This window comes from Anomalospiza imberbis, chromosome 1, assembly GCF_031753505.1.
Source record: "Anomalospiza imberbis isolate Cuckoo-Finch-1a 21T00152 chromosome 1, ASM3175350v1, whole genome shotgun sequence".
NCBI classification, from domain to species: domain Eukaryota; kingdom Metazoa; phylum Chordata; class Aves; order Passeriformes; family Viduidae; genus Anomalospiza; species Anomalospiza imberbis.
Genome location: NC_089681.1, coordinates 72,971,881 through 72,992,135, shown reverse-complemented (window position 1 = coordinate 72,992,135; position 20,255 = coordinate 72,971,881). Strand labels below are relative to the sequence as shown.

At 37.8% G+C, this 20,255-nt stretch overlaps 1 protein-coding gene across 7 annotated transcripts in view; it reads left to right on the top strand.

Annotated features, from left to right (window-relative positions):
- The window catches only part of CTNND2 (catenin delta 2), a 638,637-nt gene that overhangs the window by 368,059 nt on the left and 250,323 nt on the right, over positions 1-20,255 (top strand). For all 7 annotated transcript variants that reach the window (XM_068196795.1, XM_068196789.1, XM_068196805.1 and 4 more), the window contains one exon: positions 19,950-20,144. In XM_068196795.1, the coding sequence (XP_068052896.1) occupies positions 19,950-20,144 (195 nt within the window). The remainder of the gene's footprint in view (positions 1-19,949; positions 20,145-20,255) is intronic.

The window sequence follows — 20,255 nt, the reverse complement described above, 5'->3', positions numbered from 1 at the left end:
AGCATCCTTCAGGGGTGGGTTTTTTGTGTTCTCAAAATTTTCAGTTTCATTGCTATAGTAACAGCTGCTATGCTCATATGTTCTCTTGTGTGACATAAATAGACTTGAAGATAAATACGATACATAAAGAAGTTAGGCTGAGTTTATCAGTCAGGTACACAAGTCTCTTACTGGAGTGAAGACCTCACCCCCCCCTTTCTCCTGTCACCCACCTCCCCTCCCCCAGTCCAGCTGTTGTCAGCATCCTATATAATTCCTGTGTGTCTAAACACACAGATGGAATTAACTAATAACAAAATACAGTTTTGAGCTATCTCCTTGTAAGAAGTATTTGCTGGATTTTTTTCCTATTCAAAGGGCAGGGATTTTAAAACTTTATATATTGATATATATATATAAAACACCATATTTTTATTTCCAAATGAGTAAAGTGACAGTATCATTAAATTAAGGTGAAATTCAAGATCTCGGGATGCTTATATCAAACCTGTTGTAAAATACTGAGTCTCAGAATACTGAGCAGTTTATTTACCATTTATATTAATACAACTTCTTCCCGCTGTAGTCCAACACACTGTTGGCCACAGGTATTAAATACTACCTTTGTACAGTGGAAATTTAGAATTGCCACAGACTTTGTATTTTAGGAGTTTTCTAACTTCATCATATAGCAAGAGTTTGAGTCTAAAAAGACATGGGTGGAACTGTCAGTGTAAAGGGAATGGAGAAAAAATAGATTTTAAACTTATATACCTGTGGCTGTGAGCTATTAGTATTTGCCTGATTTTTCTTACCTTTATTCTAGGATAGAAGTCTTTGCTTTGGGAAGTTTCTAACAGGCACAGTACTTTTTCCTGTTTATGGACTGTTAACATTGACACTTGTTTTGTATTAGGGGTTTGGTTTTGTTTTGTTTTTTTGTTGTTTTTTTTTTAAGAAGGCATCTTTATAGCATTGCAGCATCAAATCTGTGATGATAGCTTAGTCCAAAACTTATTTACTTAGGAATTAAGATCTGGCGTAATGATTCTGAAGTGCTACAGAAGCTGTTTGTCCAAAGCTAGATCCAAGTTGAAATGTGGATTTTTAGGCTCTTTTGGCCTTCCAGGCCAATAATGCTTCTATAGATATTCCTAATAGAATTTTCTACTTTGTTTTGAATAAAAGTTAAGGAACTGACATTCATTTTCTTGGATTGCTTTTAAATAAAATCTTTTGATAAGAATTCTGCATCTTGCATAACCTGTATCTTTTTAAAGCCTGCTACAGGGCGTTGCCTGATTTACTGATTTATGACTTTGGTGAAAGAAAAAGCCTATAGCTAATACATGCATTTTGGAAATGGCTGGTGTATTTTTGTTTGGATTTTCCTATGGGAGGGAAGTAGTGATTGACCATTTGAGTTAGGTGTTGAGTTTGTAAAAATTGATAAAGCAACGCTAACTTTGCCAAGTGCTGGGCTGATCAGAACAAGCGTAACAATCTACCAGGTCACTCATCCCTTAAGGGTTTAATTTTATGATATGTAAAAACCCTCGTTGTTTTATAACAAATGGAAAGTCGTGTAACTTGAATAAGTATCAGGTGGCAGACCTGGAGAGAGAAAGTATTCCTACTTCAAAGACTCAGTGTAAGCAACAGTATGTTAGTAAATACCTTTTCTTTTTTTTTTTTTTCCCCACAGTGGTGACATGCCTTTCAAGTGGTCCTTGAAAGGAGCTCTATCACATGATCCATTCTTTTGCAAAGGTTTCCTATTGTGTGCTCCTCCCCCTTATTTTCCACTGCCATTCTTATGCATGTTCCGCGTGGCCTCACTGCCATCCCAGAGTTACACATTTGCTAGCAGTGTTAAGTGCCTGACTAATCTTCTAGACTTTCACTGGATTCACTGAAGCCAGTGGACTACTCAGAGGCTTAAAATTAGCATATGCTTTAGAGTTAGCCAGGATCAGATGTTACAGATACTACTAAGGCAGTCTTAATTTCTTCATTTTTTCTGTATTTTTGCTCAGAATAGGTTTGGAATTTCAGCTCTAAGTATATTGTGTTTTTGCAGGAGTTTTTCCGTCATTGTGTTAGAAATCAAACCTACTGAGAAGGAGAGCAAGCAGTTGTATTTTGAAAAGCTAATGTTCAAATAAATAGTGTTTTTGCTTCTTGTTGAAAACATCCAAAGATGCGTTGAAGTTTTTTGGGCTTTTTGAGAGAGAGAGGAGGAGGAAGAATGGAGAACAGTTGTCACATTGCACTGATTGATGGCTTGCTTGCTGTGATTAATGTGAAGTTGCATTGGTATGTATGTGTCATCACAGGGATGATGCTATACTAAGTAATCTTTTTATATCTGGCAATAAAAAAATAAGTATTTGTAGTAATTACTAGAAACACAAATAATGCATTTGTTTTAATTATTTTTGCATTATACTAGAAATTTGTCCTGGAGCTATCTAGTTCATGAATACTACTGGGTTTCAATGTGCTAAACAAGCCAAACTGTATCAGTGCCAGACTTAGATATTTAAAAAAGAAGATATTCAGGTAAGATCCATTTAAAAAAAAAAATCAAGTAAAAAGTTACATTGATGACCCAAAACATAAGCTATGTGAAACTTAAATGAGGATATGGCATTATTTATATCAATTTTCTAAAAATTTGATTATGAAACAACTTGAAATTTTAAAAATGGTAATTCTTAGACTTCATCCTGAATTTCAAATGAGACATGCAACAGTGTGCAATGACTCAGTTTTAACCGAGTAACCTTAGAAACGTCTTCAGAAATGGCTTTTAGTCTAGTTATATTTGAGCTGCTGCCACTGCCAAGTGTGTGTATGGGTGTGTGTGTGTACATGTGTATATAGTGGCTCTGGTGAGTGTACATTTGCTGTGTTTATTCTTGGTCTAGCTGCTTCATTGCTATGATCTGCAATTACAGTTTTAGATGTAGTTTTCTGCTCTGCAGTGCTCCAAAGAATATTTGACCGTCTGTTCAAGCAGCAATCCAAATCCAGAAAGCACAATTTGTAAATACCTTCTTGCAGCTTCCACACCTGGACTGAGTTTTGGAGTGCTGCTGGGAGCCAAACTCACCAAAGCGGCCTATTTTGCCTGGAAGGAGGAGTGAGTGTATAGGACAGCAAGCAGCAGAAACATGGGAAAACTCAGGAGGCAGATCATGGCACAGGTGTCCACTCTTCATGCTCTTCTGAAGCATCTTCTGGTGGGCAGAATCAGACAGACAGTACTAGAGGAGTACTGAGGAGCAAAGGGAAAGGAGGCAGTCAGAATGTGTTGTTCAGGTGCTTTGTGCTTGAGGTTATGTGGCTGGGAGCAGCCTCAATGTTACAAAGCCACTCCTGCCTCTTCATCCAGGTTTAGGGAAGACTAGGGACATACAAAGCAATGGAAAGTCATTTCATGCATTACCTTATTACAAAAAACTCAAAGGATAATAATCCTGCTTGAAGACTGCACCATGTTTCATAAGCTGTACTTAAAGGTTAAGTTTAAGAAATGAATGTTGGTGTGAATCACTTGATGTAATGTTAGACTGAAAGAATATTACACAGCTATCTTTCATGTAGTGGTGACACATTCCACTGAAACAAGAGCTGCAGCATCCCTCTAGACAGCCCTGCTGCTACCAGTGTTGAAAACTTCAGTGCTCAGCCTGGTGTTTACAATCTACTTTCAAGTGAAATCAAAATGGAAAAGAATTTTTCCTTTCTGAATAGGAGTGTTTGTATGTAAGTGTTAGTACTAACATTAAAATAACATGAGTTTATAAAAATGTGGCATGGGTTAATACATAAAATATGCTTTTGACTGCTTATTGAGCAAAGAGTTCTAAATTTATCAGAGTCTTAATTGGTTCCTTCTGCTCCTTCATATGTTTTGCCTCACTCATCTCTCTCTTTGCTGAGGACCTTCCTTTACTTTTTCTCCTTCTGTAAGCTTTTCACTCCATGATGTGTTGAACTCTGATTTCCTGTTGGGGCTTATGGCAGGACTTCTATTTGATGGTGAATATTGACATATTAAAGCATGTCAGTGTGCAGTCACAGGGGCACAGAACAACTTAAGCAACTTTGTATGGGATAACTGATGTACATTACTACTAGTGTGAACTGATGTTTCATTTCTATTGCATGAAGATACTGGATCATCTATATATCACTAGTTCATTGTCATCTTTAAAAAGATTATCTTGTTAAGTGTTAAAGGTCTCCAGTAAATCACACTATACTTGTTTTTGTGCTAGAAGAGCTGCATTACTGTTAACTTACAGTCAAAGTGAATCTAAATCATCCCAGAATTAAAAGTTCCCTGTGCATTTAAATCCCCACCTGAGACACAGGGCTGAGCTAATAAAATAGTCTAGGTGTGATATGCCATTGTACATTTTTGGACAGGCAAGGAAGAAAAATGCTTAGACATTTTTTTGCTTTAAGATAAGCTCTTGGACCATCTATATGATTGATCATAACAGAAAGGACACTCAGTTGTTTCCCATAATTATTCTGTATTTTTACAGAATCCCATGAGTATCTCTTTTATAGGGAGAACCAAATTGCTTCATTAATTTTAACCAAAGTAGTTTTCCATAGGTTTTTTTTTTAAGTTTTTTTTTTCCTTTGTTATTATTAGCTGGAAAATTCCTTTATCTGCTGCCAGAGCCTTTATACATGAGAATACTGTTAATACTCTTTTGTTCTGGGACAGGCACTGCAGTCTTGGGGATTTTTCTTCTCCTTTTACTCTTGTTTGTTTTGAGACTCTTTCTTTCAGATAAGAAAATGAAGTGGAAGATTTTGAGTAATATCCAGCAATATTTCAGATATTAATCAGAACATGGAATTTGGTGTCTTTCTGATACAAAATTACTTGTTTCCACCTTGCAGCCTGGAGGTTAGATATGCTGGTGTTGCTTTGGAGTTGATAAAAATATACAATTCAATGTTCACTTTGCTTTTCTTTGTCATTTATTCTACCTATTTCTTTAGCAACAGTTATGTTTCTAATTGTTACAACTGGAACCTTTACAATAGTGCTCAATTCCAGTTTGGAAAAGGTGTATCCACAATGGACAGTACACAGCAAAAAAGCAGAAGGAATAAGGTGGATGACTTTGAAATATGTTATTATTGCCATGATTTTTGCTCCTGTATCTTTCAGATTTAGATCACATGAAATTAATTTGCTCGTAGGAGAGGGGTAATTGACAAGAGCCAAATACAGAAGCCCCATGTGCATCTTTGAGCTAATGAACTTGATGTTGGCTCCCAGTGTGAGCAAACACAAGAAATACGTCTAAACTTGGGTCCTGTTCTTTTCACTGATCACCACCTTTCCCTTTGCTTCCCATTCTTGATAAGGGACATTGTTTGGCTGATCCTCCTGATGATCTTTCAGAGAGATGTTAAATCAAATAATATTGCAGACTAACAAGCTTTTTGGGCAAAGAATACCAGTGTGCAGTACTGGTGAAAATGGGTTCAACTTGTATAAAGCTGCAAGTATTTTAACCAAATGACTGCGAAACTGTATGGCAGCGGCTGTTTCTGGGATTTTTGGTGAATATAACATGCTTCTAGGGACTACTGAGGCCTGTGCTGTTGCTTGGTTACCAAAACTGTGGTTTCTGGCCTCTGGTCCTGAACTTTAGCAGTGTACCTAAGAAGGCCAGGATTCAAATTTAAGCATGCAAATCACTAGAATACATTTCTTAAGCATCAGAGTAGAATTTGAAATGCCTTTGCTTATATACCTGCTGAGCAGGAGGACAAGAATGAGGTGAAGTTGACAGGAAGCTAACAGAGAAGTCTCTGTCCCTAGCAGAAAGATGGTTAAATGAAGGAGCTGGAATTTGCCAGTTTTGCTTGGCTACTGAAATCCAATGGAATGTATGAAGTCAAAGAGCAGTGTTTTGGGAACCTGACTTTATGGAACTTAGGTTAGAGCAATGGAAATACATTAACCAGTGCTGGCACTGCAGTTCCTATGCTTGTCTTTCTTATATTGATCTGTGTTCTGTTTAGTATGAGATTGCAGGAAGATAATAGGGCCTCATAAACGATTATACATCCAAACTTTGGGCCTTAAGGGTGTGCTAGTGAGGCTAAGTCTCATCCTTGCCTATTACAACCCATTTTTGCCTTCAGGTCTCAGTGACGTCCTCACATACCTCTTGTCCTCTTCAGTTACCAGGAGCGTGATTCTGTGCTATAGGCCTTTGGCCTCAAACTCACTCCTTTAGAGCAGAGGAGAGTGCTGTTGTATGGGATAGGGAGTATAAGCAAAGGCAAGGTCCCCTTCTATCAAATTTCTGATACTCAGTCTTATGTGGCAGCAGGGAGAAGATTTATTTCTGCTGTACAGTCTAAAATGGGATGCCTGTGTTTGTCTTGTTTTTGCACTGGGCAGAGAATGCCCATGTGAAACTTGCAGCTTCCTTAGTCTCAAACCCTGTTGCAAGGCGTTATCCAGTAGCCTGGAATTGTTTGTTGCAAAAGTATTGATAAAAAATGACAGAAATCTTATGTTCATCATGGTTTTGGGGTATTTAAGGGATGTGAGAACAAGCCCTTCATTTTTACTGTGGTGGAAAACATCATTCTTTCCAGTTGCTGTGGCACAGAAACTGTTAGGGGTAGATGGAGTAGCTGAGATTTAGAAAGTCAGTATGCAGCTCATCAGTAACATAAGCATTCATTTGTTGGCATATCTAATGGCTTTGTGGTTGTTGTGTGCACACACTCTCTTTAAAGCAGTGCAGGTGCCTCTGATCAAGAGTAATTAATCATGGTAGAAAGAAGGTGGCAAAATGGGCAGTTGTGGAAGGCCCCTTTATTTAAGGCCAATGCTTGGTTGGAGAGGTTGCCCATGTCTGCCTTTGCCATATGCAGAATGCTTATGGGTGAAACACGTTATTTGTCAGTGGTAACAGGTGCCAGAAGCTACACTGGGCCAGATTTGTTCTATGAACAATCATGGGAGATAAATGAGGTAATTTTTCAGTAATCATAGGGTCAAATTCGAAGATCACATCGATGTGGACCCAGAAGAGAGTACCTTTTGGTTTTATAAAAGTGGTATTGGAGAGGACAGAGAGATATTGTCTAATGATAATGAATTCATGGAACTGTACATTATCATAAGTAGTTAGAAGCAAAAGTCACAATTTAATATGCTGAAATGAGAAGGACCAAGTGATGACTAGTCTTAAAATTATAAGTCATGACATATCAAACTGCCAGTTGGATCACATAGATTTTTAATAAGAACATCAAGTTGCAACTTACAGTGCGTTAGTGAAGATGTGTCCCTGCCCATGACAGGGGGTTGAAACTAATCTTTAAGGTCCCTTCCAACCCAAACCATTCTGCAATGCTCTAAGAGAAAAGTGCTATGTTAGTTTGAATAGAAGTGGATTGAAATCTCATGCAATCCTCCCTTTTCTGAGGAAATTTTTGTATATGCTCTTCTATATTTGCTTCCTCCACAATGTATGTCTGTGTCTTGCCTTATGGCCCCTTAACCTCTCAGTCCAATCCAGGTGCAAAGCATCCCTTTTATCAGCTAGCCAGCTGTGCTGCTCTCAGGCAGTAAAAGCTTTTGATCATCCAGCTAAAGCTGTCCCTGGGTTTGAAGAGTGTTGCCTGGGAGGAAAGTAAGGGTGGAGAAGAAGCTGTGACCCTCTGATACTAGGGTAGATTTCCTGTCACTGGAGAGCAAAATGACACCTCTCCATGGGGTCTTCCCCACCCCACTACTTTCCTGAGCCTCCTGGTTCAGTGGGAATGCAGTCATGTTTACATTTGTTCACCAAAAAGTGTCATGAGCTCTTCAAAGTCCTGGGAGCATGGTCTGTAAAGGAGGGTGAGATGGACTCTTTCAGATAGTTGTGGGGGAAAAGATGGTGGAGGGGGACAAGATGACAGTCCTCTGTGTATCTGGGGCTAATATACTGTGGAGAAAGGGAGGACTGAGTGAAAGAAAAATTGCAGACCTGCTAATCACAGTGCTCTTTGGACATTACAACATAAACTGATAGAAAGGAAAATAGAAGACATGAAGGTAGTAAATGGTTAATGGGATAATTTGCAACAGGAGTTCTCCAAAAATAGATTGTGCTGGAATTACCTGCTTACTGACCTTTTCTTAGTTGATATTTGATGTCTTTCTATTTCCTGTCAGGGCTCTGAGCATGGATTTTCTGTAGTGCCACTTGGGAAATGTTGAGTTAAGCTAGAGAAGATGGATATTCTTCCAAGAGAGTAGCTGGGCAGGGACCTGGGTAAAGGAACATTTTCAGTTTGTTATTTTGAAGATTGAAGGAATGGAAAGGAAGGGTACTCCTAATAAAGTTCCACAGGGAGAACTCTTGTCTACTTGAAAAATACTTTTTCATATTATTATCTTGGCACAAAACCATTAAATAAGCCAAGGAAACTTCTTGATAGTGGATTATTAGGAGGCATTTTCTGAAGAGAGGATAAATCCTGTGTAGAAAGATGGAAGATGGAAATATGGAAGGGAAAGAACATAATTGGAGCTGAGGTAATAATAATACACTTAAAAGCTAGTTCCATGTTCAGCATCTTTGGCTGAAAAGAAGAGTAGGAAAATACCTATGTGACTTGGTTGAGTACAGCATATCTCAGCCACCTGTATTAGGAACATAATAGAATATTTCATGGCCTCACATAACAAGCAAAACTGGGAGTGTTACACAGGGTTAGGAGAAGTGTACGCACATCTGGAGAACTGTACACAGTTATGACCCTCTGTAGGCAAGAGACACTTTCTAGCCTTCATTTCTTCTCAACTGTCCTGCATGGATTATCAAGAAATAAAGATGGTTGCTGTACACAGACCTGACTTAGTGTGTTTCCTCCATTTCTTAACAGAGGAGAGGCTGCTAGATTACATAGCTTCTCACAGTAAATAGAGATTATTTGTTAAGAGCGCTGAATCCTGGTAGGAATAATTATTTTGATGAAGGATTTACTTTCTTTGGTAGAAGACAGGATTAGCTGAGTCCCTGGCAATTTAGGATAGTTCATCTCTGCCTGTGGTGAGGGGTGTTTGAAACTAGCTAATTTTTAAGGTTCCTTCCAACCCAAGTCTTTCTGTATTTCTATAATTCATCTGACCAAGGAGGGAGTGAGAGCTAAAGGTGGCTTCTGAGTGGCTTTTTACCATCAGCCTTTGATTTTAGGGCTTTAACTAACCAGCCATGATGTGTTTGACTGGAGCATCTTTGTCAGCTAGTGCTTCTCCATTTTCCCTCAAAAGATTTGAACCCAATAGCCCTAGTGAATACAGTGACCCCCTGAGCCATGATTGCACTTTGTCAGGTCTCCAACCAATCTTCAAAGTTTTCAAGGTTTATTCATTGAAATTTTGTGTTTCTTTCTGTCTGAAGTTGTAGTTCCTGTGTTGCTCATGTCATCCTTGTCTGTGTTGCATCTTGAGATGCCTTTGGCAAGAATCAGCTAATGCTGAACATAACTGAACATCTCCTCCAAAGTGATCTAGTTTGTGTTCTACCATGCTTAAGATCCTATCTTGTGAATCCAGAATTAACTGTTTAGCTGAAAAACTCTTTTTATCTGAAGTTTATCAAGGTTGTGATTGGATGTCACTGCTTTTTTCAGTCGGCAGTAGATTTTGGACCACTTTTGTAAAATCAGGCAAAACTTGATGCACATGTCTTCAGCCAGCCATATGGCCATGGAAGTGTTGGCTTCACAGTCCGGGCAGCCATTTGACATGCAAATAGTGTCAATTTGCATTTATGAATAACCAGTAACTAATGGTGTGACACTGCAGAATGCCTCAAGTGCTTGTCACCTTTGGACTACATGAATCACATTCTTCTAATTGAAATTACTGTTAAAGCCAGTCTTGAAGCTGAACACTTCCAGTAGTTTATTGTAAACTGCTGTGAACACATTTCTTATGTTCCTTATCTTAGATCTGCTTTCCTTTTGCCAGTGACCTTCTTTCACCATTTGTCACCTGCAGCATTTGTCATGGCCATTTCATTTTAGCATGGACTCTCTGCTGGAGTGACATCACTCTTTCAGCCTAAGGTCCTTTTCTGGCCATGCTTTTCAGCAGTAATCTGAGTTTATGCGGTTAATTGCAGTCTGCTTTGCTGTGTTGTTTTCTTTTCTTCTCTGCTCTCTTTTTTTTCTTTTTTTTTTTCTCCTTACAATAAGTTCCTGCTAAAAAGAATCTGTAGCCATCCATTTCCTCCTTTGCTTGTTGCTTATTGTGGAAAGTTTTACTTAAGGTATTTTTCTGAGTCTTTGGAAGTTGGATACTAAATGCATGCTATTGAGTGATTGCTGTATTAGTAAGAATAATGAAATAAAAGAGAGCTTTATTTTATGGGATGCAATGATTATTTCAGCATAAATTTTAAGTCCTTGAGCTACTCGTGTCTTGGTGTTAACAGTATTCCTTTTCTTTGTCTCTACATTCAGCATTTCTTTTATTTAGAGCATCCCTGTTAGAATTGCTTTAGATTATAATGTCTTTAGCAATAGATTATTTTAAGTTTTCTAGAAGAGGTCTCAATAGGTACATAATGGAAACAACCTAAAACCAGCTTGAATAATGGTACAATAATATTTTGAGCATAATTCTAAAAGTGGGTAATTGTTTGTATAAACTTCTTTACAGGCATAACGAAATTCTTTAGTTAGATTGTGTTCAAATTGATTACGTAAACATTTAATAAAACGTCTGTGTTTTAACTCCCGTATTTTAAATGCAACAAGTCTCAAATGGATAGTGAAAACTTGATGAGTAATGGAGTATCACAGAATATCCAGAGATATCTTCCCTTTCTTGAATTTGGCATTGAGAAAAAGACAAAGATCATGAACTCTATTTTTTTTTCCTGGAATGTCACATACTTATACCTCATGTCATGGTGAAGTCTAGAAACCAAGGACTTCAAGTAATTATTCACTGAGGAGAAAGTGTTTAACATTCTATCAAAGATGACCTTACATGAAAGGACAAATGCTACCAATGTCTCTGTTGTCTTAATAAAAGGCAAGCTTGAATACAAAGAGTTACAGATAAAATTTCCGAAAGTTACTATTGTTCAGACCTCTAATAATGTGCAATCTTCTTGTAAAAGGAATTACAAAAGATAAGTTGCCAACACTTTTCTGTGAGCAAACTCCAGATGCAGTGTCTGAAATTTCAGCTGTGTCTGTCAGAAACTGGAATACAGGTTTTCAAAGCAAGAATATTCATAATAAATTAACTTTAACTTTTTAAAAGCTGCATGTGCGATCAAGATTTGTTAGAACTATGTTTGTCTTCTCCCTGTTAGCAGGAAAACCACCTCTTGGAATGGTGAACTTCTAGGAAGGACATTACAATTAGATAAAGAATTCAGGTTGCCCAGCAAAAGCCAGTTGAGCAATGGTGTAGTTGGGCAGACTTGACACTTCATTACCCACCTGAGTTTTGTTTTCTGTTACCTTTTCCAGAGTGTTGCACAGTGACTGTTTTTTTTTTGTTGTTTTGTTTTGTTTTGTTTGGAGCCACTGATCCAAAAAGCACCTTCCTTAAAAAATTCTCTGAAAATCTTGAGAATTTCACTTCTAGTTGGATTTAAGCTCTAGATATTATTTCTGTTCCCTGTGCAGGGAGGAGTTGATGTGGAAAGGTTTTCCCCTTCCCCCTGCACCAGAGCTGCTGTGAGAACTTGCTCTGTTTAAGGTTGACTGAGCTGATGCACGGTTTGGGGGAAGGTTTCAGAATTGCTGGGGGTTTTAGCTGCTGTGCTTTTCCACAGTGTTAAACACGATCCGAAAGTTAAATTTTCACCAGCGAGCATTAGTGCAATAGTGCCTGATTTGTTTTGCTGGAGGCAGTAGTGCTTCTTAGCAAACCACTCATGCTGCTGGAAGTGGTCTCTAGCCCTCCAAAGACCTTTGGGGTTTTGGATGTTTAGCCTACACTGCTGCTTAACCAGCAGAAATTGGGTCTCCAGGTTTGCTTAGGTGCAGCCTTGTGAAAGAAGGATGACACAGCCTTGGGGAATTAAGGATGCACTGTTACTTCCCTTTGGTTTGCAGTCCTTGTCATTGAAGCATTCACTGCGGGGCTTCACAGTCTATCCTATGGAGGGATTTTTTTTCTGGATATTTGCTTTTGGGGCACGTCTAATCAGGTATACCAGTATTTCATTCCTTTGCTTGCTGAGTTGAATGCATTGCCACAGCCCCTGCATCAGCCTAGAGCCCATGGTGCAACACACAACTATTAGCGTTCAGAATTTGAAATAATAAATTTTTATCTTTTCTGAGATCAAGATAAGCAAAACTTCAAAGATCTCTGCTGCTACAAAGGCCTAATATTGTTTTCAATTGTCATGTAGCTGTGGTGAACTATCCAAACAGCTTCTGCAGAGCTGCTTGGCCGTGTTGCTTAGTAACATCTTCCTGTTGCTGAGGCACTCAGCCCTCACTCAAAGTGGGTAGCAAGCAGGAAAGTTAGGAACAGTGATTTGTATAACCAGATAGCAGCATCTGTTTCCATTTGTGCATGGGGCTTCTTTTTCCTTTTCTTGTAAAATTGGCAGGGTTGAGGGGCATGGAAGAGGCAGAGCTTAAGAGAAGGGAGTGAAAAAACAAACAAACACAAAGTAACACCCAGTATAATAATTTGCTGAATGGTTTAAAAAAAAATCATTTACTTCCTTCCCAGCTGAAGGCAAATTGTTGATGTATAATGGTGGTTGCTTTGGGGCAGTTTCTGTTTTTAGTTTTTTCTTCACTGACAGTACCCTAGATGAGAAATGAAATAGGAATTATATACCTAAACTTGTCTGTCACATTTAATCTGCTATTTCTTCCTGGCTATATTTGCCTCTTATATCTTTTCTCCTCGTAAAACTTTTCTTTTCCACTAGCAATTTATTTTTGATAAAATGTTGTAAGCAGGTGAGTGCTTTTCAACAGAGCGAGGGCAGTAGCAGAAAGAAGAAAATGCTCGGGATGAGGTACAAATTTATAGTGTTGTCCTTCTGTTTTCCCTAGATTCTTAGAATTATAATAACTGAAAGAATACAGTGAATTAGTTTGCATGGCTAAAGTCACGGACTATTTAAAAATATTTCTATTTTTCTTTTAGACGTGCTGAGAAATGTAATGGATGCCAATCCATTTGGTTAAAACCTTATTAACTTAATATTTGGTTAGTTTAAATGGGATAAAAATTATGTGGGTACTTCTTATAAGACACAATAAACTTTATTGAATGATTTTTAAAGTTTATATGGGGCCTGTTCATTACACTTATAAAAGTGTAATCCCTTTTTTTCTTCCTTCCCTTCTCTATTTTTAGCACTAATGTGAAAACTGCTGGCCTTAGTTCAGATGTTGGTTTTGCAGTGTCCCTTAAGCAGCCAAAGCCAATCTGTTTTGAGGAGACTTTTCTAAGATACTTAATCTGGTTAATGGACAAATTTTGTCTGGGAAATTCCACAGTGTGAGCTGAACGTGACAGTATCCTGACGGTGACACCGCTAATAGGTTTGACAGTGCAATGAGAGTTTGCAAGGAACACTCCAGACCATGCATCGTATTGCACTTCAATCTTTTAAGGAGAAAACCTGAGGAAAAGCAATCTAAGATACTGACAGGTGAGGCAAGGCTGTTCTTTTAGGTCTGGGGACTTGAATATTGGGGCAGACTTTTTGTTTGGTGGTGAGCTTCTATAGTGTGGGCTGAGGATGCCAAAGTAGTATTTCCGTGGGGCTTTTTTCAGACATCCAGAGTTTGATATCAGTTGAAAGATGTCATGTGTAATTAGTCAATTCACTGAGGGCATTATTTCTTTCTGTATCTGTACAAATAGTCCTGAGTCAGAGAGAGAATGATGTAGTGAGAATGGAAAAAGTGTAAAAACAGAAATGAGTTTTAATTCTGAGCTTTCATTAGTTAATCTTCCATTCTAGTATTTCGGGAAGGAAAAATTTGATACATTTGTGTGTGTAGTAAAATCTAAACAGGTGAGAATCCTGTGTTTAAAAAAACCCTAAACTCAGTTAAAATTAATTAACTGGAGACTGTGTCCTGGTTCTAGTGACTGCAGATCTTTGGTGTGCTAGGGGCCCAAGCTGATGTACAAAGGTGTGCATTAGCTGGTACTGCCATATGGCCTGTCATGTCTTACTGGTTAATTTAACCATCTGTCATGTCTTAACAATTTGTATTCACTTTCAGTAGTCAGGTTAGAAGGGTTTTTTCCTCTTTGGTACAGTAGTTTTCATCATAGATTGCTGTTACATTTCCCTTATCTGAGTTCTATTAGTTTTATTTATAGTCATATTACTTGTAGATCATACTTTCTTTTTCCGATGTTATTATAAGAAGATGCATACATTCAGGCAGGCATTTTGGAGATGTTTCTGCTTAAATTTCTGGCACAAAACAAAGTCCATATCAAAACTTGAGCTGTGAATGTTTGACTCCACTTCTCCTCCTGTTCACTTCTAATTCTGCACTTATGTTCACATCAATTTCTTTACTATGTAAATTAAAATAGGTTAGTGTCTGTGAAACAGGTTTCATAACATATGAGTTCAGAGTGAAAATCCCACTGTTCATATGCTCTTTCTCACATGTTGCGTTTTCAGAATTGCAGTGAAGCTATGACCTGATCTACTGTATATATATTATTTATTTAATAAGTAGCATTGTTATTATGCTACTGTTTATTTCACAGTAGCATTTCAGGACAAGCATCTAAGAGAAGCTTATGTCAAAAAGGGTTTTCAGCCGTGATGTGCTATTTAAATCAAAAAGTTCTTTCAGTCCTCTGAAAAGCATGCAACATATCAAAGCCACGAAATTCCTATGATTCTCTTTCAGATTCTGTGCCTGCAGGCTCTTATCTCAATGATGGGCTTATTGCAATTTTACCATAGTCTGGGGTTGGTGGTTGTTTGATGTTTTTTTTTTAAACTTGTAGTGTAAGCAATGTTGTCATTATATTTAAAATTAAGAATTGATGCAGCCAGCTGTGGATCTTTAATCTTCCTTGTCAGAAAGATGTATCTTCTAAGTGCAAAGTGTTGTAGTGCGTTCAGTCTGATTTTGGTACTTAGAACCTGAAGTAGCCAGAGGTCTGCTGTGTATTGAAAGGTGTGGGGTTGCAACAAAGTTTAATTAATTAAATCAAGTTGTTAACATGTACTTGATAAGGGGTAATACAGTAGTTGTTGATCTTCAGCTCGTGTGTCACTAAAGATGTTCCTCCATCATATACATAAGGCAATTGTTTAACAGGAGTCTTGATCAATGTATTTAATGATCAGGGATTTCTGAATGAGGGCTGAATGTTGTATCTGGTCAAATCTTAATGGGTTTATTTAACATCGAGATTATCACTTGCATATTTTGTGTTTCCAAGGAGCTCTTAAATCCTGGACAGGAGGACAGTACTGTATGCTCTTCCTATTAGAGATGTTTAGAAAGTATCATGACTTTGTAGGGCTTCTTCTTAAAGCTTCAGCAAGGCAGGATGACAAGTTATAAAGCCTTTCAAAAGAGGCACAAATAAAAGCTGCCCAAGATTTATTAGAGCATATGCAATACCTGTGATCCATTAATTTCAGTAATTTTAAGGTCTTTAGTTTCTTGCAATGACAAATGCCAATATATTGTTTTCCTTTATTGACCTAAACTGTCAGATCAACAGTGTCACTCAAACATGTCTATTGTATTGATTTTCTTGACAGCCTGCACCAGTTCTGAAGAGCAATTAGAGATTATTTGGTGTATTTCTCTCATGTTACACTTGTCTGATTACAGTATTTATCTTCCTGTGGGAAGTGAGACTTTGTCAGAAAAGAGTGTTTTCTTAGGAAACAACTATTTCCTTATACTGCTGAGGAATGTATCTAACTAATGTGGAAAAATTTAGTGATTAGGGTGGATATTTTTAAAGTGTAAAGAGTGGGGATTGACTTTTTGATCCAATTTGATAGGACTGCCCTTTTCATGTCTTCTTTCTATAGCCCCTCTTGAATGTGGGAAGAGAGGAAATACCCCATGTAGGAATGTGTACTTTCATCATTTGGTGCCTCTCACAGTTATTTTAGAGCTGTATAGAGAGTTGTACAGATACCTTCTGCTGTGATGCATCTCTGGCATTGCAATCAAATAATTTCTCAGTCTTTTGTCAAACAGAATTGGACTGTTGGAATAATTGATTAATGGATGGTTTCTTGAACCCCTAAGTAATGGTTTAGTTCTTCTTGGTGGTTTTGGATTGGTTTGGTTTGTTTGGGCTTTTTAAATTAATCTACTACCCCACTTTTTGACCACCATGATCATGAGAGTTCTGGCTATGCTCTGGTGCTGAATACATCATCTGTAAATAATGATTAGCAGGACTGAAAGTTTAATAATAACTTTTCTTTGAACTTGAGCACAGATGATTCTGTGAATGGGCTTGATGCCTGATTATGTCTCTGAAAGAAAAACAGTGTTGCTGTCAGGGCAGGCTAGTCAGGGAGTAGGGCTGAGTCCATTTCAGAATATGTAGGAGAAAGGTGTGTGGCCTTGATGCACATCACTGGTTTGATTTCAGGCAACCCAGAGAGGTGCAGTGCTATTAGTGGGGTGAAGGGCTGGCAGCTGGATAAGAACTGGGCTTGGCGAGTGCAGTTTGGGGGGAGCCATGCATTCATGATGCCTCTAGGTTTGGGGAAACCACTTCTGAGGGCGATGAGCTTCCTTAATGCGAGACTGCTCATGGGCCTTGCTGATCTTATCTTCTGTTGCTTCCCAGTAGCATACTGGTTTCTGCTTTTCCCTTCTGACCTGGTAGCTTTTCCAGCCTCTATGAGCTTTAAACTGCTTTAATGCAACAATTTTTGGAGGCAGTGATACAGATCAGCTTGTGGCTTTGAATAGGAAAGAATGTAGCTGTTGGCTGCTAACCCGTGATACAGGCAGGAGTCCTGTTAGACCTCTCCTTCTCAGTAACATCAATTCTTTGAGTTCATGGTCTTTGTTTTGATCAGTTATCTCTACTGTCTCTCCAGTGCCTTCCAAAGCAACAGAATATGGTGGAGGGTTGAGTGTGTAGATGGGGTGGGATTCAGTTGTCTGAAATCCCAAGTTACCTGTTTGACCTTTCCTGGATATAACTCTTGGTATAACAGGTACTAGTTAGTTGATTTTAATATTTAAATAAAATATGCAATAAAAACCTGTTGCTCCTCAGTTGAGACTTGAATAAATTGATACGTAGAAAAACGTCTAGAAGCAATTGAAAAGAAATTTTAACTTAAATCAACTTGCTGTTTTAGTTCTTTTAATACCAACTTAATAGCAACATTAAAAAGTATTTTAAGCTTTAAATCTTTTTATAAATCTTCTGATTTATTGTCTTTTTAACTAGATCTAGGAACCTTAAAGGGTAGTAGTATTTTGTGTTTAAATATTGATATCTGATAATTTGGAAATAATGTAGTAAAATTTCATATAGAAAAGTATCATTTTTGCTTAAAACTTAAGGTGTTTAAGAGGCATGATTTTAAAAGGGCCTTAATTTCTGAGATTTGAGAGTGCTTTAGTTTCTAAAATGAAAATATTTTAGTTACCTGTAGAAATCTTCATTTTCTTGAAGTGTTAGAGGGATAGTGGCAGTTACTCCCTGATAGGGTTTTAACTCTTGAACTTCTTGGGGGGGATGTTCAGTCAAAATGTTGTTACTCAGATGCGTTGAAGTTGTTTTTAGATTGCCACTTAATTGTTTTCAGTCAAGTTAGATTGGTTAAATGCTTTGGTCAAGAAGTTTCTCTGGTTATACATGTGCTTACTGTTTAGTACAGTAGTGTTAAAGTCTTAATTACGTGTATAATTTGCAAATAAATCTCTGTTCAATATTAGCATAATAAATTAATATTAAGCTTCTATTTAGACTAGTATCAGCACTTGCAAGTGCAGACCTATTGGCAGAGTATGAATTATAGTTTGGAAACATGCTGATATCTGGGTTATACTGCTACTGAGTTCAATGGGAAAAATCTTTTGGCTTACAGGAAGCTGAGTTAGGAAGAAAATCTATTGTTCAAAAACCACCGTTAACTTGTATGTGGGCAAAAGAACAGTAGTGCTTCTAGAATAAGTTGTAATTCTTTATTCTGTAGCAAGTCTGATTTGTTGATACACTGTTAAATGTCTTAAATGTCTGAAATACTCTTCTCAATTTTTCTGAATATTTTCGACTACTACAGATTGAGCCAAATATGCATTGAAATTAGGACATAATCACAACAGGCTGTTTTTCAGGCCACTCTGAAGGATACTAGACCTTGGTGGAAGCAGTTCAGCTGTTCTGAAAATCAGTCTCAAGGGTGCAGGGCTAAAGAGCACTTTGAAAATACAGACCATGAAGAATTTAATTCTCTAATAGTAATATCAACTTTCTGGATAATTGCTGTCGTTAGAGATAAAATATCTGGGATTCTTGGCAGACTTTGTAATAAGGGGAGCAACAGAATGACTTTCAGCAATGTCCTAATGGCAAGTCAGGCTGGAAAATGTTTGAAGGGAAAAATATGCAAATAGGGCATTCCACTAAAAACATGCATGTTTATGCAACAAAACCACTGCAAACACAATGATTGTGGCAGAGGCTTTCAGCAGGAATGGCTACACCCATGGTCTGAGCAGTACAAGCTCAGCCAGGAGCATCACCTACATCCAGGATTTCAACCTCACAGAACTAGCAGCAAGGGCCAGAATAGTTGTATCTTTGATTGCTTTTCTAAACACTTAAGTAGCATGTTACCACTTTGTGGTATAGATCTGACATTTGCAAAGTGTCACTTGCATACTTATTGCCTACTTTACTTTATTCTTACCTTCAAAATATGTAATGTTTGTACGGCATCCCCATGACTCTTCTTGCCTATCTTAATAACAGACCACAGAGATGAAATACCTGACAACTTCAATCACAGCTGGAAATACACAAGTCTCTTTTTGAAATGTTCTAATATAATCTGTTTTTAATAGTAGAATAAGAAGATGTTTTAATAAAATCATGTTTGATCTTGTTATTTACAAAAAAAGGAAATAAGCTATATCCTTAAAATGACTTCTCTAGGAGGCATGTTTAATTTATTCATTCTCAGAAGATATTTAAGTTGTAGAAAGTCTTAGCAACTTGATTTTTTTTCAAAGTGTTGAAGACAAAATGTTGATAAGGCACACCATTCTATTGCAATTTTGAGAAGCATTCGAATGATCAGCCTTATGTGAAACTACATCCATTCATCAGTTCCAGCTTATTTCATTTGTAGATCTTCAGCTATGGGCATAACATGTGAAACTTGTTCTGACTGCTGCTGCTTTTTTCTCCCCAACCCTCCTACCTCCCCAAATCCTGGACCCGTTTAGTTGAGGATCTTCCTTGGTTGTAGAGCTTTTGCCTTTTCTTGTTTGTTTTCGTTTGTTTGGAGTTTTTTTAATGGGGAGTGGGGAGTTGGTTTGGATTTAGTTTGATTTTGGGATTTTTTTTTTGTTTTTTTGAGGGGGGAAGAGTTGGGGGTTTTTTAATTATTTTTGAGAGGAGGTGGTGGGTGCTTTGGTCTCTGTTTAAGAAGAGACGATAATCATGATATCTATCTCACCAAAATATGTAGTTTCCTTGGAAGAAATGGGATTTTAGTGTAGATGCAGGCAGCTGAATGATGCAGCTAAAAGGGATTAAGTGGAGCTGTAGCTGCCCTTGATTGCTATTTCTATTTGCATGTTGAAAACACATAGTACTAAGCATTGTTTGGGGATTTTTTTTTATTAAATGCTACTTTCAAGTAAAATTTTAATAGTCAGATGCTGTATTTGTCTCTTGTTTTCTCCCTTTTAAGCATCTCTTATAAATCTGTTTGCAGCTGGGTCTCGGGCATCTTACAGCAGCCAGCACAGCCACCTTGGCTCCGAGTTAAGGGCCCTGCAGTCTCCAGAACACCATATAGATCCTATTTACGAAGACAGAGTTTATCAGAAGCCCCCTATGAGGAGTCTCAGCCAGAGTCAGGGGGACCCTCTGCAACCAGCACACACAGGCACATATCGCACTAGTACAGGTAGGTGGATGTAACCTGCATGATTGTCTTTCTATGAGATGTGTAACTTACTCTCTGCTACTAACTCTTCTTCTCTTCCTGATGTGCTTAACCAAATGTATTCTGTGCATG